At 40.5% G+C, this 23,630-nt stretch overlaps 1 protein-coding gene across 13 annotated transcripts in view; it reads right to left on the bottom strand.

The window, feature by feature from the left end:
• PRUNE2 (prune homolog 2 with BCH domain) overlaps positions 1-23,630 on the bottom strand; it is a 301,804-nt gene that overhangs the window by 234,742 nt on the left and 43,432 nt on the right. For all 13 annotated transcript variants that reach the window (XM_017892706.1, XM_017892703.1, XM_017892708.1 and 10 more), the window contains 3 exons: positions 12,264-12,368; positions 8,661-8,863; positions 4,495-4,658 (listed from right to left, as the gene is read on the bottom strand). In XM_017892706.1, the coding sequence (XP_017748195.1) occupies positions 4,495-4,658; positions 8,661-8,863; positions 12,264-12,368 (472 nt within the window). The remainder of the gene's footprint in view (positions 1-4,494; positions 4,659-8,660; positions 8,864-12,263; positions 12,369-23,630) is intronic.

Here is a 23,630-nt window from a genome sequence, read left to right on the forward strand (position 1 = left end):
AAGCAATGGCAACAAAAGCCAAAATTGACAAATGGGATCTAATTAAACTAAAGAGTTTCTGTACAGCAAAAGAAACTATCGTAAGAGTGAACAGGCAACCTACAGAATGGGAGAAAATTTTTGCAATCTATCCACCTGACAAAGGCCTAATATCCAGAATCTATAAGGACCTTAAACAAATTTACAAGAATAAAACAAACAACCCCAACAAAAACTGGGCAAAGGATATGAACAGACACTTCTCAAAAGAAGACATTTATGTGGCCAAAAAACATATGGAAAAAAAGCTCATCATCACTGGTCATTAGAGAAATGCAAATCAAAACCACAATGAGATACGATCTCATGCCAGTTAGAATGGCAGTCAATAAAAAGTCGAGGAAAAACAGATGCTGGAGGGGATGTGGAGAAATAGGAACACTTTTACACTGTAAGTGGGAGTGTAAATTAGTTCCAGCATTGTGGAAGATAGTGTGGTGATTCCTCGAAGATCTATAACAAGAAATATCATTTGACCCACCAATCCCATTACTGGATATATACCCAAAGGATTATAAATCACTCTACTATAAAGACACATGCACACAGATGCTTATTTCAGCACTATTCACAAAGACTTGGAACCAACTCAAATGCCCATCAATGATAGACTAGATAAAGAAAATGTAGCACATATACACCATGGAATACTATGCAGCCAAAAAAATAAAAGGTGAGCTCACGTCCTTTGCAGGAACACGGATGAAGCTGGAAACCACCATTATCAGGAAACTAACACGGGAACAGAAAACCAAACACCGCATGTTCTCACTCATAAGTGGGAGTTGAACAATGAGAACACATGGACACAAGGCAGGGAACATCACTCACCGGGGCCTGTCAGGGGTAGGGGCACTAGGGGAGGGAGAGCATTAGGAGAAATACCTAATGTAGGTGATGGGTTGATGGGTGCAGCAAACCACCATAGCATGTATATACCTATGTAACAAACCTGCATGTTCTGCACATGTATCCCAGAACTTAAAGTATAATAAAAAAAAAAAAAGTTCTAAAAATGTGCGTCAAATTAATGATTATTTACAGCACCCAAAAATCCAAAGTAACATGGTAGCTGCTTATAAAGAGAACCCTTTCAAAAGAGAACTGCTCATATTATGAAAATAAAGAACGCTAAAGTTATTTATAGGAACAGAGAAAACAAGTCCTTTTAGGTTTGATGTTACTACATAACTGGAAAATATAAATTCTAAGTTTGAATTCAGTGATGATAGCAAAATTTTTTTTATTATTATTATACTTTAAGTTCTAGGGTACATGTGCACAACGTGCAGGCTTGTTACATATGTATACATGTGCCATGTCGGTGTGCTGCAGCCATTAATTCATCATTTACATTAGGTATATCTCCTAATGCTATCCCTCCCCCTACCCCCTCCCCACAATAGGACCCGGTGTGTGATGTTCTGCTTCCTGTGTCCAAGTGATCTCATTGTTCATTTCCCACCTACGAGTAGAACATGCGGTATTTGGTTTTCTGTTCTGCGATAGTTTGCTGAGAATGATGGTTTCCAGCTGCATCCATGGATGACAGCAAAATTTGACTTGATTCCTTTTTTTTTTTTTTGAGATGGAGTTTCGCCCTTGTCCCCTAGGCTGGAGTGCAATGGCATGATCTCGGCTCACTGCAACCTTCGCCTCCTGGGTTCAAGTGATTCTCCTGCCTCAGCCTCCCAAGTAGCTGGGATTACAGGCATCTGCCATCACACCGGCTAATTTTTGTATTTTTAGTAGAGACGAGGTTTTACCATGTTGGCCAGGGTGGTCTCAAACTCCTCACCTTAAGTGATCTGCCCTCCTTGGCCTCCCAAAGTGCTAGGATTACAGGCGTGAGCCACCACGCCCAGCCTACTTGATTCCTTTTTTGTATTTAGTAACAATTCAGGAGCTTTTAAAAATGACCTATTACCCCAACATCTTTGTACCTCTGAACATTTGAGTTGCGTCTTTAAAAGGCAGATTCCCTGGATAACCATCCTTTAGTTCCCTGATATGTTTTGGATGTGTGTCCCCTCCAAATCTCATGTTGAAATGTGATCTCCAATGTTGGAGGTGAGGCCTGGTGGGAGGTGTTTGGGTGAGGGGGGCCAATCCCTCATGAATGGCTTGGTACCCACCCTGCAGTAATGAGTTCACCTGAGATCTGGTTGTTAAAAAAGGTCTGGGACCTCCCCACTCTCTCGCTCCCTTCCTTCCCATGTCATATGCCAGCTCCTCCTTTGCTTCCTGCCATGTATGGAAGCTTCCTGAGGTCCTCACTAGAAGCAGATGCTAGCACTATGCTTTTCCTACAGCCTACAGAAGCATGAGTGAAATAAACCTCTTTCTAAATTACCCCATCTCAAATATTTCTTTACAGCAACGCAAAACACACTAATAAATTCCCTCTTGCCAAAACTATTTAGTAGTGTTCCATCTCTCCTCCACATATGTACACACACACGCACACACACATACACACACACACACATATGCATTGGCAAAAGATCTCCAGACCCTCTTTCCACCATAATAAGCCCCCTATGTCTTCTACCTCCCAGGGTTCAATGACTCTGGCTCTTTTATGACAGTAACAGTATTGACAGGCTTCACAGGTAGAAACTCTTCATCCTCTCACATTCCAGTTTTCAAGAGACAAGGAAGTGATGCCCACATTCTGCCAGCTTCCCAATGCTACTTCAAGCCTAACCTCAAGAAAAACATCTGGTGTTAAGAAAAGCAAAATCCAGACAGGTGCGGTGGCTCGCATCTTTAATTACAGCACTTTGGGAGACTGAAGTTGATGGATAGTTTGAGCCCAGGAGTTTAAGACTAGCCTGGGCAATATGGTGAGACACCCCTCTCTCTAAAAATAAAAAAAAAAAGCGTAAAAAAATTTAAAAAGAAAGAAGCAAAATCTTTTACCATTGTCCTATTTTTTGGTAGCTCTTCAAACTAAAACCAAGATAAATAACAAAAGGGTCTGCACTCCTTCTAATTCCCTAAATCTGAGTATCATTGTTTTCACTACCAACAACAGTCATATCTTTGTGCCAATGTATTTGTTTCATATTATTTTACTATTTGTTGAAAATTATGATAATGATCTGCTTATTGACCACATTTCTTTTCTACTAAATAACATGTGTAGTTTCACAACAATTAACCAAACTTCTTAGTTTATAAGATATTTAAACAAAATATTCTCTAGTGCTTGGCTGTACCACACATTTGTGCTGTTGAACAACTTTCCCCTTGGCTGAGATTCCCAATTACCTTCATTTTCCTTCTGCTCTGTCACAAAGATAAATGATTGTGCTTACTTAGTTTAGTTGAGAGCACAGTTTCCCATAGAGCATTTTTACAGACATTCATGGCCAGGGAAATATTTAAGGCAGGTTTACGAAGGCCATCAGTTCTAAACCTTTACAAGAATTACACACCTCTTGAACCTTTTCCCCTCCAAACTGTGGAAGAGACAGAGGAACTGAAGGACAGAGTCCTTAAAAGAATTGAGTCAACATACTTCTGGTCTTCTTTTAGAATTAGTTCAATCTGTTCATCACTGTTTTTCACTTTCCTGTGTTGAATACTTTTAAGAAAAGTCTCTGTCTACCATGTTCAAAATGGATTGGTGGTGCGGGGAGGGAAACGCTTTCTACAAAAACCAGAACAGTGTCCTCTGTGAGTAAATAATGGGATTTCTGTGGTAATTTTGTGGTTCCAAAGTTGACTGACAATTTCCAGCTTGAAAACCACCCTTTGGAAGCAGGAGGCTCCACTGATCGAGATGAAAGAGAGATTACCAGAGGAACTGATGATGGTGTGTTCAGGACCCCAGGGCTTAAAACAGTTTGAGTGAAGATGGAATATGTTACAAGACAGGGGAGCAAAGGAGGTGACATCTGACTATAAAAGCCCTGACACAGTATCACCAAAATGAAGGGCACGTATTTTGCCATCCAAACAGTATGTCATAAACCAAGCATGGAAAAGTATCAGCAGATATTTCAACCTGGGAACTTGGAATTCTGGTCCCTATCATGCTGTCTTGGGGCAAGAATCACCTCTGGCAGAGATTACAATCCCTTCCTTCCCATGTCATATGCCAGCTCCTCCTTTGCTTCCTGCCATGTATGGAAGCTTCCTGAGCTTCCATACATGGAATGGCCAGAGGTGTTATTCCAGCTCCCTAACAGAGTTGCAGCAGTTCCATTTAATATTCTTCTCTAGTGAAACAGCAAAGGCCCCTCATGCCTATTTTTAAATGCACATTTTTAATATTCAATATAATGCTACTCTTTAACAAACTCTTTACTCCCTGCCTCTCTGATGAAGCTTCCCGTGGTCTTTAAAGAGATTGTTAACCCAAGAATAGATCGCATTCTTTCTACATGAGCAGGCCGGGAGACACTCCATTAAGCCTTCCGGTATTCAATAGGAAGCGCCATCTCTCACCTCTGAGGCGATGAGCCAGTTGCTCGGTGATGAGCTCAGGAGCCTCCTGGAGAATCTCCTTCAGCACGAGGGAAGAGGAAGACTCTCGGAACTCAACGTTGGCATCGCTCTGCTCAACTGGATTAATGACTTTGACAACTGCTGATTCTAAAGTTTTGTCTTCACTGTAAAGCAAATGGAGAAGAGGAGGAGAAAGGAATATGGCATGTCTTACTACTTTTGGGAATGTTTAAATCTCTGCTCTCACACAAATGGCTTCCTCTCAATGACCAAAAATACAAGGGAACTCACATGACTCAGAAGATGGGAGCCTTATATTCTACGTATTTTCATATTTCATTTAAACTATTTATTTTCCCCAAATTCTTAAAATACCTTCATACCTTACCAGCTTTATCCTGTGCTACACTCTTGGAAAATAATAGTAGCTAACACTATTGGACTCCCACCACAGGCTGGATACTATTATAAATACTTTAGGTGTATTATCATATTTTAAACTAGAAAATAACACTGTAAAATGAATTCTATAGACCGAGCACAGTGGCTCACGCCTGCAATCCCAGCACTTTGGGAGGCTGAGGTAGGCGAATCACGAGGTCAGGAGTTTAACACCAGCCTGACCAACGTGGAAACCCCATCTGTACTAAAAATACAAAAAATTAGCCAAGTATGGTGGCAGGTGCCTATAATCCCAGCTATCTGGGAGGCTGAGGCAGGAGAATCACTTGAACCACATAGGCTGAGGTTGCAGTGAGCCAAGACCGTGCCACTGCACTCTAGCCTGGGCAATAGAGCAAGACTCCATCTCAAAAAAAAAAAAAAAAAGAGTTCTATAAAATGCACTAAAAACGACACTAGAAAATCCCCATTGTATAAATTAAAAAAAACTGAGGCACAAAGAGGTTAAGAAATTTGTGCAACATCACACATCTACTAAGTAGACTAGCCAGTATTTAAACTCCAATAACCTGGCTCCAAAGCTTGCAAATCCAGTCATTGTGGTATAGAAAAAACACTACTGGGCCTATTTTCCTTCCACCATCATTCTTTATATGTGAGACAGAGGTGGTTTTTAGCAAAGGCAGGAAGAAAAGTTTGGATCAATCCAATTTTATTCTTTCTGCCTGTCAAAAACAAATGAGTGGTAATGAAAGAAATAAAGATTTCAATTTATTTTTGAAAAGCATTCTATTTCATAAACAATTCTAGAGCTAGAGTTCACAATCCCAGCCTCAAAATCAGTCTAAATTTTTCCACTTTAATTGGTAACAAAACTATTCCTCAGATTTTGATTGACACACACTCGTTCCACAATTCACATTCCAATTGCATTGTATTTATCTGTGTTTCTTTACATCAGCTGGTTTAAAACAGTTAACATGGCTGGGCATGGTGACTCACGCCTGTAATCCCAGCACTTTGGGAGGCTGAGGCAGGCGGAGCACCTGAGGTCAGGAGTTTGAAACCAGCCTGGCCAACATGGCGAAACCCCATCTCTACTAAAAATACAAAAATTAGCTGGGCGTGGTGGCAGATGCCTGTAATCCTAGCTACTCAGGAGGCTGAGGCAAGAGAATCGCTTGAACCTGGGAGGTGGAGGCTGCAGTGAGTCGAGATTGCGCCACTGCACTCCAGCCTGGGCGACAGAGCAAGAATCCATCTCAAAAGAAAAGAAAAGAAAAGAAATAGAAATAGTTAACATGTAAATTTGGTCAAGCATATGATTTCCTGAATACCAGTTATTGAAGTCAGTCAAATAAACTACCCAGAACTTTTAGCCACGTGTCAATGATCAATAAATATTATTCAAATAATTTCATTCAGTTTCAAACAGCATGAGGATAAAAGCAGCCACACATAGGCAGGTTATTTTCAAAACTCCTCATAAGTAAATGAATTGCATGATAGATATCACAATACATTCATACCTAAATATGCTTCCTAAAAAGTTAAATACAAAATTATTAAATAGAAAAGGTTTTATTTCATGTATGCTAAGGTCAATGTCCACTGGTTAAGGTTATCAACAACTTGCAAATCGCCAAACTGTGAAAAACTAACATTTTAAACTACTGAAGTGTTTAACTGGTGAATCTTCATTCAGTAGCAGTAGAAAGCTTAACAAAAGGACATCTTCATAAAGTCCTTGATGGCAGAGAATTTGTCTTATTCCTCCTTAGGCACCTGTAGATTTTTACATGAGTTAGCAATGCTTAAGTATTTATTCAAAGAGTCAGAAGATAAAAGTTCTAATCCCAACTCTTCTGCTAACTACATGTGGTTCTTTGCTTTTGTTGTTGTTGTTTGTTTTGTTTTGTTTTGTTTTTTGAGACAGGGTCTCGCTCTATCATCTAGGCTGGAGTGCAGTGGTGTAATCACAGCTCAACCATGAGATGCAATTGCAGCCTCAACCTCTCAGGCTCAAGTGATCCTTTCACCTCAGCCTCCTGAGTAGCTGGGACCACAGGTGCGTACCACTACGCCCAGCTAATTTTTTTGTATTTTTTGTAGAGACAGGGTCTCACCATGTTTCCCAGGTTGATCTCAAACTCCTGGGCTCAAGTGAACCTCCTGCCTTGGCCTCCAAAAATGCTGGAATTACAGGCATCAGACACCATGTCAAGCCTGCATGTGGTTCTTTGGACAAGTCGTTTGTGACACTCAGTTTCAAGTGTCTTATCCATAAAATAAAAAGTTTGAGCTACATGAATAATAAGAAAAAAAAAAGATCCTTCTCTTATAGTATAAAATGCTATGAATGAATAAATAATCAAATGATCTTCATAGCCCATCTCTACATATTTTTCCATTTCACCACTGAGATTTCTTTCCTAAGAACCATTCCATTTTATCTAGTGTTTAATTTCAATTTTTATTACATATGTTCGGCATCGATACATAAGACTATTGTATTGCTATAAGAAAGTGTTTGAAATGGTTTAAAAACTATAATTTTAGGCTGGGTGTGATGGCTCACACCTGTAATCCCAGCACTTTGGAAGGCTGAGGTGGACAGATCACTTGAGGTCAGGAGTTCAAGACCAGCCTGGCCAACATGGTGAAACCCTGTCTCTACTAAAACTACAAAAATTAGCCAGGCGTGGTGGCACATGCCTGTAATCCTAGCTACTCAGGAGGCTGAGGCAAGAGAACTGCTTGAACCTGGGAGGTGGAGGCTGCAGTGAGCCAAGATGGAGCCAATGCACGCCAGCCTGGGTGACAGAGCAAGACTCTGTCTCAAAAAAACAAAACAAAACAAACCTCTATAATTCAGTAAATTTTACAATAACTTTACACTTAAAGATTTCATATCTGAAATGCAAAAGTAAAAATGAAGGATTAGCATGACCCAAATTTTGGCATAAGAGAAGAAAAAGATATTCCCTTTCCTCTGCATGTCCTCTGCCCTGCTGTTGTTGTTGTTGTTTTGGGATTTCGGGGTTTGTTTTTTGCTTTTGTTTGTTTTGTTTTGTTTTTTTTTGGGGGGGACGGAGTCTCGCTCTGGCTGGACTGCAGTGGCTGGATCTCAGCTCACTGCAAGCTCCGCCTCCCAGGTTTACGCCATTCTCCTGCCTCAGCCTCCCGAGTAGCTGGGACTACAGGCGCCCGCCACCTCGCCCAGCTAGTTTTTTGTATTTTTTAGTAGAGATGGGGTTTCACCGTGTTAGCCAGGATGGTATCGATCTCCTGACCTCGTGATCCGCCCGTCTCAGTCTCCCAAAGTGCTAGGATTACAGGCTTGAGCCACCATGCCCGGCCTGTTTTTTTTTAAACAGTCTCACTCTTTTGTCCAGGCTGGAGTGCAGTGGTGCCATCTCGGCTCACTATAACCTCCACCTCTTGGGTTCAAGCAATTCTCGTGCCTCATCCTCCAAGTAGCTGGGATTGCAGGCATGCACCACCACCCTAGCTCACTTTTGTATTTTTAGTAGAGACAAGGTTTCACCATGTTCATCAGGCTGGTCTCGAATTCCTGGCCTCAAGTGATCCGTCTGCCTTGGCCTCCCAAAGTGCTGGGATTATAGGCGTGAGCCACCAAGACCAGCATGTCCTCTGCTTTTAATACATCTGCCTAAACCACAAAAGTCCTGAGTAAAGTGACACTTTGCCCAGAAGAACCTTCAATGAAGGATTAAATCTCAGAGCTTCACAATGGATCTTACCTCGCCAGCACGTTGCTGCCAACGAGTGTTATCGATAACTTCCCTTCATCATTTAATTGATGCAGGTTAATTTCATCCCGGAATATGTGGAATGATTCGGAAATATTTAGCTCTTCTAAAATAAACCTCGTCTCGGTGAAGTAGTTGAATTCAGTTCTTGGTATGTTCAGCACTGGTAAACACAGAACCCCTGGTGGACTGACCTACCAAGAAAAAAGTTGACTGAATTACGAAAATAGCAGGAGGAAAGAATACAATTATATTTTCTCCAGCCTCGGGGTAACTGGTAAAAGGAATGGGAGTCTTCTGACCTCACTAAACCACGTGGCATTCATAACCAAATTTTCCTGAACCCAATTAATAGGGCCTTATGCTCTGAGTGGCTCCTAACATTTTTTAACCTCTTGTTACCCTGCTTGAAATGTCTCATGCTTTATTTGATGTCTCATTTTAGACCCTGCACCATTTGTATATATAAATATATATTACATATAAATAAAATTTAAATAAATAGATAACATATAAATATATACTTATATATAAATTTAAACATATGCATATACATAAATTGTGCAGGGGCTAAAATGTAAATAAATATATTTATATATAAAACACATTCTCTTCTCTAAGAGTAACAAACTCACATATCTTTATAAACTTGGCACAAAATCAGGACAATTGAGGCAGGGTGGGTGGGGACTGTGGGGACAGAGGAAGGCACGTATGTTGCATCTAAGTGGGATGCCTGTCACTCAGCCCCAGCCAATGTTTCACATGTAAAAATTCAGGCCCAGTTTTGTTAAAACTTTAAATTACCGGGCTGGGTGCGGTGGTTCATGCCCGTAATCCCAGCACTTCGGGAGGCTGAAGCAGGCAGATCACGAGGTCAGGAGATCGAGACCATCCTGGCTAACATGGTGAAACCCCATCTCTATTAAAAATACAAAAAAATTAGCCAGGCGTGATGGCAGGCACCTGTAGTCCCAGCTACTCAGGAGGCTGAGGCAGGAGAATGGTGTGAACCCGGGAGGCAGAGCTTGCAGTGAGCCAAGATTGTGCCACTGCACTACAGCCTGGGGACAGAGCAAGACTCCATCTCAAAATAAAAAAATAAAAAAATAAATAAAAAATTTAATTACCCAAGAGAAGCTATAAGTCTAGATGTCTAGATTTGGGGTATTATTTGTGAAATTTAATTACTACAATTCATTTTGTAAAATTCAGAATGTCAGTAGAAATTCATTTATGAGTCAGCTTCAGCCTACAGACTATCAGATTGTGATCTCTATTGATTTCTTAAATCATAAAAAACATTTTTTATTAACAAGTCTCTTAGAAAACGGATCTGTGGCAACCAAAGAAAACAGGAGATAGGCGAGAGGTAGAGAATTGTAGAGTCACAATAATAAACTTGTTTTTGTACGGGAATGTAAAAAATAAAGATGCTTTAAAAATTACTATGAATATACAGCAATAATCCTAACTATCACTGAGAGAATGTGGGGTTAAGTGACATGGAATTTGTGCATAAAGTAAATGGCCTTTACTGTCACACCATCACCAGCTTGTCACAGTTTTAACATCTTTATTATCTGTCTCCCCTTTCTAGCATTAAGAAGGCAGGGCTTTTGGACGGTTTTGTTCAGTTATGTTTCCAGTGTAGAAAACAGTCTGGCACATAGTAAACATTTAGTACATATTTGTTGAATGAAAGAAACGAATCAGCCACTGCTATAGCATACAAAGCACGAAACCACTCCAACAAAGTGGGTTTTCTCCCTCCTCTTATGCTAATACTGAATCACAGTTGCATAATAAGTGTTAACAACTTACGTATGGCTAGTTATTTTTCCTAATGAATGGAAGGTTCTAACTCCTGATATTGAAACTTGAGTGGGGAAGAATCAACATGTAAATCAGGCATGTGACCTGAGCCTCTCCTGGCAGGACCTATTCTGAAGTTGATGTCACAAGAACTAGGTTTCAGTCCCAGTCTCTGCTACGTAAGTTTGAGAAAGTCAGTTTCCTCTCTGAGACTGTGTTCCCTATCTGCAAATGCGGCTCACTTACCAGAATGAGAAGGATTTAAATGGGGTCGTACGCATGAGGCAGAAAAACTCTTTCCTTATCCCACATGTTTGTACTCTGAGAGGGAGTAGTTGGGTTATTGAAGAAAATTTAAATGGAGACACAGGCCACTAGCCGGGGGGGCCAGTAAACTAAGAGAGAGGCAGAGAAATGTAACCAAATTCTCAGTATGAGACCTTACAGTAATTCCACATTCATCTCCATGCTTACTGGCAAACCTTTGAAGAAGAGAATCCACATGTATTTTTATTTTTATCTATCTGTGTGTTTCATCTATCACAATTACTTTTTCTACCCCTTTTATTGGATGTCAAGACGTTGTAGTAGGTGGTAGTGGTGGTATTATTATTAAATCATTTCCAAGTCCATGCCACTATCACTCTAAAAATCAGTTTGGTTTTGTCAACTCCATGTTCTCTAGATAAGTAACATTTTCTTCCAGGAGTCAAAATACCAGTTAACAAAATTAGTGTTAATATGCATGTCTTAACAGAGGCACATTTATCTCCTCATACCAATTAATCTCCCTTGTAAAGTTCAACAAATTTTAAGATAAATTTAATATAAAGCCCACATGTAGAGATCAGAATATTTTACCCAGCGTTTTTATCAGCTTCTGCCCTAGAGCAGTTCTGGCCACCCACAGCTCATTCTGGAAGACTAGGCTTCGTGTGAATTTAAATCGCTTTAGACCAGCTCTGCCTACTGTCAGGGGCCAAGGATCCAAACAAAATTGCAATACAACAAATCAGATTCTGAAAAATTAAAAATTGCGTGACATTGAAAATAGCACCTAGACACTCATACCATACATTTTAGGCTTTAAGTTAATAAAAGCCCATCATCATGAGCTCATCAATTTTATAGATTTAAAGTTTTAAAGTCATTTGTTGAAAGGTCTTTTCCACTTCCATAGGTGCATCGTATGCTTCACAGAATAGAAAGAGTCTTCCTCAAGGGAGATGATCACTAACTGAGGATGATCTTGCTGCACAAAGTCAGGACTACAAGGCAAAAGCAAACAAGGACCGACAGGAAGCAGATTTGACATGTAATACCTGTCACTGAAAACTCTAGCCAGTGTGCTCTGCCATTCATGTACTATTCACACAAGTTATTCTGCATGTATTTTTTTGCTCCCAAAGGCAGGACTATCAGCAAGGATGAGAAAGGAAAACAAGAAATCTGATTCTTACTTTTATTAGTTCTATGAATTTCCATAAAATTAATCAATTATTATGAACATTTTAAATGTTTTATTTGAAAATATTGACCTTATTGAAACAATGTTTTATAAGGAGAGTTGGAAAGAAATAGCCAGAACAATGCCTAACATATAGTAGGTGCCCAACAAATATTTGTTGACTCATGGATGATAATACTTTATGCTCTGCAACAATAAATCAGAACATTAAAAATTAAGTTAATAGGTTCCTTTGTTTTGAGAAAATGTTTATTCTTAAAAGTTACATAATAATTCAAAATATAAGAAGTATTACCCTTTTTTTCCCTCACCTTGTCTAGAAAGTAAGCATATGTGAAGGTCGAAATGAGAGAATCCAAGTCACATGATTTAGGCCCAATAACCACATGGACCTTCTCCAAGCGTTTGCTTCGATTCTGAAACAAATTCAAATAAAACATCACAACTTAACTGGTGACAGATTAATATAAACATATTTTTTATCTTTAAAAATATATGCCTTATCTATATTTATACACAATGGCAGAAAATCATAAATTTATCATGAAGCTTTACATGAGAACATAAAAATTGTACAAAGTGTTTAACACTCTGAAATATTCACTCAAACTCTAGTAAACTTTCCAGAAGAGAAAATGTGGTTTTATTAAGATTACTCATAATTTAACTTCATATGAACTGTATCTCTGAGTCATAATATTTTTAGTATCATTTTGTTCTAAGCGGCATAGTATTCTATATCATTTCTTTATATAAGAGGTTCTTAATTTAAGAAACAAACAAAATGACCTTTTTCATATGTGTCTGGCATGCAACATAAGCAAACAGACACAGAGTTTGGTAAGGATTTATTTTTTTCATGTCACATTTTGGGTAACAAGGTATGTTCTCTCTGTATTCTATTCTATAATTTAGTAAATGAAACTTGTAACACTTTAGTGTGTCAGAAAATAAAAATTAGTTGTTCTTAAAAAGTGTATGTAGTCGGCCAGGTGCAGTGGCTCATGCCTGTAATCCCAGCACTTTGGGAGCCTGAGGCAGGCGGATCATGAGGTCAGGAGATCGAGACCATGCTGGCCAATATGGTGAAACCCCACCTCTACTAAAAAACAAAACAAAACAAAACAAAAAATTAGCTAGGTGTGGTGGTGCATGCCTGTAGTCCCAGCTACTCAGGAGACTCAGTTTCATCAATTTGATTTACTATTGTCACCCAAACAATAAAAACCTGCTAGTGCCAGGCACTGTTCGAGGCAGAGGAATCGCTTGAACCCAGGAGGCGGAGGTTGCAGTGAGCCAAGATTGTACCACTGCACTCTAGCCTGGCGACAGAGCAAGACTACATCTCAAAAAAAAAAGAAAAAGTATATACTTACCCCTCTGGAAGAGAATACTTGCTATTTCATTTTCTGGTTGACTAAATAGTTATTTGAAAATTTCTTTGTGGAAAGCTGACATTCTTTTGAAACTTCCAAAGAACCAACTGCTTCTAGTAAATGTCATAGCAAAACTATCCAATACAGATAATTGTCATATAAATTAACAACTTTATGGTATGTCAGAGATGACACATGTACATACTTTCCCCACTTTTCATCACTTGCTTTAACTTCTCATTTTAGAACTACCTAGAAAGCCAACTTAGTTGTAATACTGTTCCAAAGGCTATATAAAAGGTTAGATTGCTCATGACTGTTTTAATTCTTTTAAAAAAGTATTTATATGCAGAACAAAAATGAAGTATTATTTAGTAATCTACTACATACTTTACAAATGAATCTAAAAATTTGTCAGTGTTTGTATGGAACTGCTGGTATCAGAGTCAAACACAATAGGTTGTGGCTCAATAAATATAACAAACCAAATCTTGGAGGGGGCTAGGTTAGTCCATCATTATAGACAATGAGAGCAGTATAAATATTTTTTTCAAAATTGAAATATTGATCCTCAGCAAAACAGCATGATTTAAAAGTATGATATAAACTCTCTGAAGAAAATTATAATCCCCTCCCTCGTCATGACCAAATCCAGCTTCCATTTCTTCCTCTCCCAGTATCCTTCCCTACACTCATAAATTCATAGCTGGCTCACTTGGCTCAATGTGCTTTAAGGGTTCTAGTCTAGGTCCAGTTCTCACTCTCAGTGTCAGACTGCTTCCCCTGGGCAAGACAGTCAAATATTCTAGGAGCTCCTAAAGAAAGGTAGGTAAATGGAATTACAGTCTATTACAACACAAACAAACACATTAGGAAATCATATTACTGCAGAATGCTATTCTTCCGAGAAGCTCAAAGATCTACGTAGACATTACCTCATTTCTCTTCCCAAATCTTATAAGGCAGACAGTAAGAAGATTAGCAGCACTTTTTACAGGTCAGAGGAGTCTGTGATGGACCAGGGTGGTTCCCAGAATCCCATGGCGCAGTGCAGTAAGCCCCATCTCCTCCGTCCTGTACTAATGCCATAATGACTTCTTAACACTATGAGGACCTCAGCGTCCACACAAGTGAGCATGGAATTCAGGGAGAAGAGAGAATGAAATACAGCAAGACTTCAGACATTTGTGAGATCAAAATTACCCCCAAAGCTGACCTATTTGCTTCTTATCTAGGCTTGATCATTCCCTGACATAGCTTTATGTTCGACCCTCAACTTACACGAAAGAAGACATGGGAAGTGTAGCAAGATTTGTGTGCCAATTCATTACCAAGCCCAAAACCAGTTATACTTAAGAAAAGGTGCTAAATGAAGATTGCAACCCCAAAGCATGCTACACAAACTCTCACAACTCAGGAACCCTGTAAGATAATTACAAGGTTAATTTACATGGATTAAATGTAAATTAATTAATCTTTCTTTGCTGATATATCTCTCTCCATTTAAAAAGAAAAAGGTATAATAGGTGAGGACCATAGCATACCCCATTGCAAAATTTTGAGGTTCTCCTTGGTGCCACATGCCTCTCTTTTCTTTGTCTTTTTTTTTTTTTTCTCCTAGGATGGAGTTTCGCTCTTGTCACCCAAGCTGGAGTGGAATGGCGTGATCTTGGCTCACTGCAACCTCCGCCTCCCAGGTTCAAGCAATTCTCCTACCTCAGCCTCCTGAGTCGCTGGGATTACAGGCACCTGCTACTACATCCAGCTAATTTTTGTATTTTTAGTAGAGATGGGGTTTCACCATATTGGCCAGGCTAGTCTCAAACTCCTGACCTCCGGTGATCCACCCGCCTCGGCCTCCTAAAGTGCTGGGATTACAGGCATGAGCCACTGCGCCTGGCCAACATGTCTCTCTTTTCATGTTCCCTCATTTCTCTCCCCACTTCCCTTCATCCTATGCATCAAGTTCCTTCATGGTCATGGCCTCTTCCAATGCCATTCACCCATATTTGCCATCCCCAGAGCATATACAGTTTCCAGGCTTCAGCACTCTCTTTCCCCCTCCAATCCCATCCATCAAAATATACCATCTTGGTGCCCAGGCTCTGCTCCTCCACCAGCAACTCCAATGAAGAATATACGCCAATAAGTACTCCTGAGTTAACGTGTCACCAATGTAATATGCTCTCATTGTAAAGAGACCCTCCAGAAGTCATGCCATAATCCAAAAAGATGACTGGAAATTTCAGCCCAGCTTAGAATGGCGGACCAGACAGAAAGGGACAGCCCAACCAGAAGGTACCTTTTGTGCCACCAGTAAGCCCTGAAAGGGATAGGCTTGGCCTCAGAATATCTCAGATGTTCCTAAGTGCCCAATTCCTACCAGTAACCACTGATAAGACAGAATTGCGGAGCAGCAAAGGGTAACCATGCTCAAACTCCTGCCTGCTTGGAAGAATAAAACATAAAATTAGTCATGTAGACTCACCCTGTAGGTGAGCTCAAGCTTTTCAAATTGGAATTAAAAACTAGAGAATACAAGGCCCACTCTCAAGCTCTCCCCCACAAATGACCTTGGCTGTGCAAACAGAGCAAACACAGGGGTCAAGCCAAGGCAGAAAAGTCTGGGGACTGATTTCAGGCATCTGGGGCAGGCGATGGGAGGTCCCCATGGTTCTGGTGCACCCTGAGGGAATGGGCCCATCTGTAGGGGCAGCCAGTGAAACCGACTAGTTCATGGAACCCAAAAAAGACTCCTGACCCCAAAGATCCTCTGCACTCCTCACTGAAGATCCGTGGGCCCCTTCCTATCTCACATCTCCACATATTCAGAGACCCACAGGTGCTCAATCTTAATACTGATGTCCCTTGATACAGTTCAAATTGTGCTATGGATGATTCACAAACAGACAAATCATGCCTAAATAAAAGGGACAATAATAATAAGGATAAATGTACAGTTTCATCAATTTGATTTACTATTGTCACCCAAACAATAAAAACCTGCTTGTGCCAGGCACTGTTCTAGGCTCTGAGGATATAGCAATAAACCAAATGGACAAAAATCTCATCCCTCACTGCACTTGCAATTTAGTGCATGGAGAACTGATGAACCAAATAATCAGATAATTTAAATGGAGAAGAAGAAATCATGAAACAGGAAATGGCATATGCTGAGGCGAGGCTCATTAGAAAGTGGCATTTGATGCTCATCAATGATCAACTGTATAAAGAAAATGTGGCACATATACACCATGGAATACTATGCAGCCATAAAAAAGGATGAGTTCTTGGCCTTTGCAGGGACATGGATGAAGCTGAAACCATCATTCTCAGCAAACTAACACAAGAACCGAAAACCAAACACTGCATGTTCTCACTCATAAGTGGGAGTTGAACAATGAGAACACACGGACACAGGGAGGGGAACGTCACACAGTGGGCCTGTTGGGGGCTGGAGGGCTGGAGGAGGGATAGCATTAGGAGAAACACCTAATGTAGATGACAGGTTGATGGGTGCAGCAAACCAACATGGCACGTGTATACCTATGTAACAAACCTGCATGTTCTGCACATGTATCCCAGAACTTAGAGTATAATTTAAAAAAAGAAAAGAAAAGAAAAAGAAAGTGGCATTTGAGTGAAGGTCTGTAGGGTAGGGAAATGGGATTAAGGGTGTCTCAGGCCAAGGGAAGAGTGGGTCCCAAGGCCCTGAGGTGAGAGCAAGTCCAGCATGTTCAGCAAATAATTATTGCCTAGTGTATACATTTTCCAAATGTGACTTTGTAAACTCCTAGGCTGGAGGGACTGAGTCTGCTGAGTAAATATCCATGCCCTAATATCAACCAACACAAGCACACCAAGCATCAAGCAATCTTCAAAGACAGGCAACCCTTTGTGAATGCCTAAACCCAGTGCTGTCCAAACCCAATACAAAATGGAATATGATAATGGATTGAGAGAGATACTATACTGCTTTGTTATCTAGATACACTTCCAAAATAGATGGACAGAATCTTTCCATAATCAATGTAAAAAAGAAAGTATATTGACTATGCCAGTATTTCAAATCACTTTAATATGCTTTCAAAGTGTAATCCTATATACCACTAAAATGAGACTTCTTAACTTCTTATCTCTTTTTAAAAGCCCACAAAATGCCTACATATTCAGATTCAACGGCCCATTAAATGAAGCTGCACTTGTTAGGCAAAAGCACTTTCAAGTCACCCAGAAGAATTGACCAGAAAGAGGGCTTCCTGGGCCCTCCTATAAGCCTAGGTCCCTCCATTTGCTCTTTCCTTCCCCCACCCGCTTAGAAGCAAGGTTGCTGCTGCCATAAACCTTTCAATAAAATGTCCCAATTCTATGGGTTCTTCTTGCCCACTGCCCAGAAAAAACAATGCAGCAAAGAAAGAGTTTAATCATCACAGAGCCAGCCAAGTGGGAGGTCAAGAGGTATTTCTCAAATCTGCCTCCCCAAGAAATCAGAGGCTAGGGTGTTTGTTTGTTTGTTTGTTTGTTTGTTTGTTTTGAGACGGAGTTTCACTCTTGTTGCCCAGGCTGGAGCACAATGGTGCGATCTCGGCTCACTGCAACCTCCCAGGTTCAAGCAATTCTCCTGCCTCAGCTTCCCTAGTAGCTGGGATTACAGGTGCCCACCACCATAGCCTAGCTAATTTTTCTTTTTAGTAGAGACAGGGTTTCACCATTTTGGTCAGGCTGGTCTCAAACTCCTGACCTCAGGTGATCCACCAGCCTAGGCGTCCCAAAGTACGGGGATTACAAGCGTGAGCCACTGTGCCCAGTCTGAGGCTAGGGTTTTTAAAGGTACTTTAGCGGGCAGGGGCTGGAAAGCTGAAACAATTGATTGGCTGGGGATGAACTCACAGGGGTGTCTAAACTCTTGTCTTTGCATAGCTGAGTTATTGAGCACTTACTGTGTGCAGGCTGAACTGCTTTTGCTCATATTTGTTTTAAGGCGGTAATAGTCATTTCCTTGAACTGATCCCCTCCTTGTTCAAAAATGGAAACTGTACTTGTAAATAAAACAAAAAGTCACGAGGTTAGTGTTATGGGAAGGTCTTGAACTTTGCTAAGGAATAGACATACTGCTGTTGTTTTCCTATTAGCTTTAACTTCCCCGAAGGACCCCTAAGGGAAGTGTCCTGCATAGCCTCCTGAGATGTTTTCGTTTTCCAGTCATCCCACTGTTGCGGGGAGATGCATGCTTTTATTACCCACTGGTTCCTTCTAGCTTAAACACGTGCCCTATTTTAGGAATTTGACCTCCGTGGTTTCACAGATCTTTATAATCTCTTCACCTTTCCTTTTTCAGGCTCAAGAGCTGCAATCTTGGCCAGGCGCGGTGGCTCACGCCTGTAATCCCAGCACTTTGGGAGGCCAAGGCAGGCGGATCACCTGAGGTCAGAAGTTCGAGACNATAAAAAAGGATGAGTTCTTGGCCTTTGCAGGGACATGGATGAAGCTGAAACCATCATTCTCAGCAAACTAACACAAGAACCGAAAACCAAACACTGCATGTTCTCACTCATAAGTGGGAGTTGAACAATGAGAACACACGGACACAGGGAGGGGAACGTCACACAGTGGGCCTGTTGGGGCTGGAGGGCTGGAGGAGGGATAGCATTAGGAGAAACACCTAATGTAGATGACAGGTTGATGGGTGCAGCAAACCAACATGGCACGTGTATACCTATGTAACAAACCTGCATGTTCTGCACATGTATCCCAGAACTTAGAGTATAATTTAAAAAAAGAAAAGAAAAGAAAAGAAAGTGGCATTTGAGTGAAGGTCTGTAGGGTAGGGAAATGGGATTAAGGGTGTCTCAGGCCAAGGGAAGAGTGGGTCCCAAGGCCCTGAGGTGAGAGCAAGTCCAGCATGTTCAGCAAATAATTATTGCCTAGTGTATACATTTTCCAAATGTGACTTTGTAAACTCCTAGGCTGGAGGGACTGAGTCTGCTGAGTAAATATCCATGCCCTAATATCAACCAACACAAGCACACCAAGCATCAAGCAATCTTCAAAGACAGGCAACCCTTTGTGAATGCCTAAACCCAGTGCTGTCCAAACCCAATACAAAATGGAATATGATAATGGATTGAGAGAGATACTATACTGCTTTGTTATCTAGATACACTTCCAAAATAGATGGACAGAATCTTTCCATAATCAATGTAAAAAAGAAAGTATATTGACTATGCCAGTATTTCAAATCACTTTAATATGCTTTCAAAGTGTAATCCTATATACCACTAAAATGAGACTTCTTAACTTCTTATCTCTTTTAAAAGCCCACAAAATGCCTACATATTCAGATTCAACGGCCCATTAAATGAAGCTGCACTTGTTAGGCAAAAGCACTTTCAAGTCACCCAGAAGAATTGACCAGAAAGAGGGCTTCCTGGGCCCTCCTATAAGCCTAGGTCCCTCCATTTGCTCTTTCCTTCCCCACCCGCTTAGAAGCAAGGTTGCTGCTGCCATAAACCTTTCAATAAAATGTCCCAATTCTATGGGTTCTTCTTGCCCACTGCCCAGAAAAAACAATGCAGCAAAGAAAGAGTTTAATCATCACAGAGCCAGCCAAGTGGGAGGTCAAGAGGTATTTCTCAAATCTGCCTCCCCAAGAAATCAGAGGCTAGGGTGTTTGTTTGTTTGTTTGTTTGTTTGTTTGTTTTGAGACGGAGTTTCACTCTTGTTGCCCAGGCTGGAGCACAATGGTGCGATCTCGGCTCACTGCAACCTCCCAGGTTCAAGCAATTCTCCTGCCTCAGCTTCCCTAGTAGCTGGGATTACAGGTGCCCACCACCATAGCCTAGCTAATTTTCTTTTAGTAGAGACAGGGTTTCACCATTTTGGTCAGGCTGGTCTCAAACTCCTGACCTCAGGTGATCCACCAGCCTAGGCGTCCCAAAGTACGGGGATTACAAGCGTGAGCCACTGTGCCCAGTCTGAGGCTAGGGTTTTAAAGGTACTTTAGCGGGCAGGGGCTGGAAAGCTGAAACAATTGATTGGCTGGGGATGAACTCACAGGGGTGTCTAAACTCTTGTCTTTGCATAGCTGAGTTATTGAGCACTTACTGTGTGCAGGCTGAACTGCTTTTGCTCATATTTGTTTTAAGGCGGTAATAGTCATTTCCTTGAACTGATCCCCTCCTTGTTCAAAATGGAAACTGTACTTGTAAATAAAACAAAAGTCACGAGGTTAGTGTTATGGGAAGGTCTTGAACTTTGCTAAGGAATAGACATACTGCTGTTGTTTTCCTATTAGCTTTAACTTCCCCGAAGGACCCCTAAGGGAAGTGTCCTGCATAGCCTCCTGAGATGTTTTCGTTTTCCAGTCATCCCACTGTTGCGGGGAGATGCATGCTTTTATTACCCACTGGTTCCTTCTAGCTTAAACACGTGCCCTATTTTAGGAATTTGACCTCCGTGGTTTCACAGATCTTTATAATCTCTTCACCTTTCCTTTTCAGGCTCAAGAGCTGCAATCTTGGCCAGGCGCGGTGGCTCACGCCTGTAATCCCAGCACTTTGGGAGGCCAAGGCAGGCGGATCACCTGAGGTCAGAAGTTCGAGACCAGCCTAACCAACATGGTGAAACGCCATCTCTACTAAAAGTACAAAATTAGCAAGGTGTGGTGGCACATGCCTGTAATCCCACCTACTTAGGAGCCTAAGGCAGGAGAATCACTTGAACCTGGGAGGCAGGGAAAAAAAAAAAAAAGAGCTGTAGTCTTTTTCATTTCGCCTCCTGTGAACATGTTTCTAGTTCCCAAATCTTTCCTTGTGTCTTCTGACCTTGTGCTGTCTGTGTCCTTTCACTGTGCTCGGGCCTCCAGGTTTGAGTCATGCAAAACCACCTAACAAACAACTGAGCCTTAGGAAAAGCTAGAAAAGCTTCTGCTACTAAATGATCAACAGCAAAGGCAGTCCAAGAGTTTTAAAGCCCAAATGAGAAAGAATATCCCTGCCACACACACATAGAACCCTACACTCACGTCACCTGAGGTTTATATGTTAATGACTTCATAAACTATGTTCATTATAAAACGTTTGTAGAAACTCACAAAAGGCCCCTAATTCCCAATTAATTACTAATTAAATGTATTCCTTCTCATCTTTTTTCTACACTTCTATGAGTGCTCTCTTTTGCAAGTGTGATCCTATTACATATATTTTTTAACTTCTCTTTTTTAAATTAACAGCACTCTAAGTATTATTTTCAACTTCTAAAATTAAATCTTGTTGTGACCATAGGTGACTTCTGTTTGCTTTTGTAACTCCAGCTGCCAGCCTACTGCTTTGTACATGGTAAGTATTCAACAACTATTGAAAAAAGTGAATGAATTATATATATTTAATGTATATAGTATTTCTTTTTTTTTTTTTTTTGAGACAGAGTCTCGCTCTGTCGCCCAGGCTGGGGTGCAGTGGCGCGATCTCGGCTCACTGCAAACTCCGCCTCCCGGGTTTATGCCATTCTCCTGCCTCAGCCTCCCGAGCAGCTGGGACTACAGGCGCCCGCCACCTTGCCCAGCTAGTTTTTTGTATTTTTTTAGTAGAGACGGGGTTTCATGGTGTTAGCCAGGATGGTCTCGATCTCCTGACCTCGTGATCTGCCCGTCTCGGCCTCCCAAAGTGCTGGGATTACAGGCTTGAGCCACCGCGCCCGGCCCGTATATAGTATTTCTTAATATGGATCGTCATACTTTAGTCAATCCTCTACTGTTAGAGATTAAATTTATAATATTTTAATTTTTGTGGTATAAATAAAACTGCAGTGAATACTTTGGAAGATAATTTTTGTATCTATCCCTAGTTCTCTCTTCAGGATAACTTCCTGGATCTTAAATTTCTGGGTCAAAGAATGTATTTTAATGTTCACCAGAAAGTTACAGAAATTTACCTTCCCATCCATAAAAATATCTAGTTTTCAAACCTTGTGTATTTGAGTATTATCATGTTGATAGGTAATATTGTATAATGCATGTTTATTGTGATTATGAGTGTTTTAGATCACTTTTATATATGGACACAAAAACAGTGTCTTCACATAAACATATTATTTGTGAATTTTTCTCTGTGTATCTTTTAGGATGTTTATCCTATTCTCATTGAGTTAAACTGCTAAAATATTATTAACATATTCAACTCTGGTAACATCAATAAAAAACTATTTTGTTTTCTGGCCTTGGGCATCTATGGAACAACTTGTTCAATAAAGTTGCATTAAGTATGCAATAAGCATGCATTATTTAATATGATATTATCATTTGAGTCCTAAACAACAGCAGCACACTCTGTACAATATTTTCCCCAATCTACCTACTTTGCTTCCTGAAAATGTTGCAACAATACACTTCAGACTGAGCTAAGAGCAGCCTAGATTTCCTAGCTCTTGACTGGACTGCATTTGCTCCTCTGTTTTGCCCAATGTCAAAATGATAATGAAACTTAAAATTAAATCTAAACTGTCACTGTTGGTGGGAATGCAAATTAGTTCAGCCACTGTGGAAATCAGCTTGTAGATTTCTCAAAGAATTTTAAACAGAACTACCATTCGACCCAACAATGCCATTACTAGATATACACCCAAAAGAAAAGAAATGAAATCATTCTACCACAAAGACACATGCACGTATTTGTTAATCACAGCGCCATTCCCAATAGCAAAGACATGGAATCAATCTAGGTGCCCATCAATGGTGGATTGGATAAATAAAATGTGGAACATATATGCCATGGAATACTATGCAGACATAAAACAGAACAAAATCATGTTCTTTGCAGCAAAATGTATGGAGCCGGATGGAGGACATTATTCTAAGCAAATTAACGCAGGAACAGAAAATCAAGTACTGCATGTTCTCACTTTTAAGTGGGAGCTAAACATTGACTATACATGGATATAAATATGGGAACAATAGACACTGGGGCCTACTAGAGGGGGGAGGTGGAAGGAGGGAGTGGGCTGCAAAGCTACCTATTGGGTACTATGCTCACTACCTAGGTGACAGGACCATCTGTATCCTAAACCTCAGCATCACCTAATACACCCATGTAACAAACCTGCACATACATCCCCTGGATCCTAAATAAATAAATAAATACATAAATACATAAATAAACAAAAATCTAAGGTGTCAAACATTTCATTATTAAATGCCTTTAAAAGTAAGAAAATTTTGGTAGGACAATTGCACCAAAAAGAATGATAAAAGGCAAATAACAGAGTGGATGATAATCTTTGCATAATATTTGTACCATTTTGCCATTA

The sequence above is a fragment of the Rhinopithecus bieti genome, unplaced genomic scaffold (assembly GCF_001698545.2).
Source record: "Rhinopithecus bieti isolate Rb0 unplaced genomic scaffold, ASM169854v2 scaffold_19708, whole genome shotgun sequence".
NCBI lineage: Eukaryota > Metazoa > Chordata > Mammalia > Primates > Cercopithecidae > Rhinopithecus > Rhinopithecus bieti.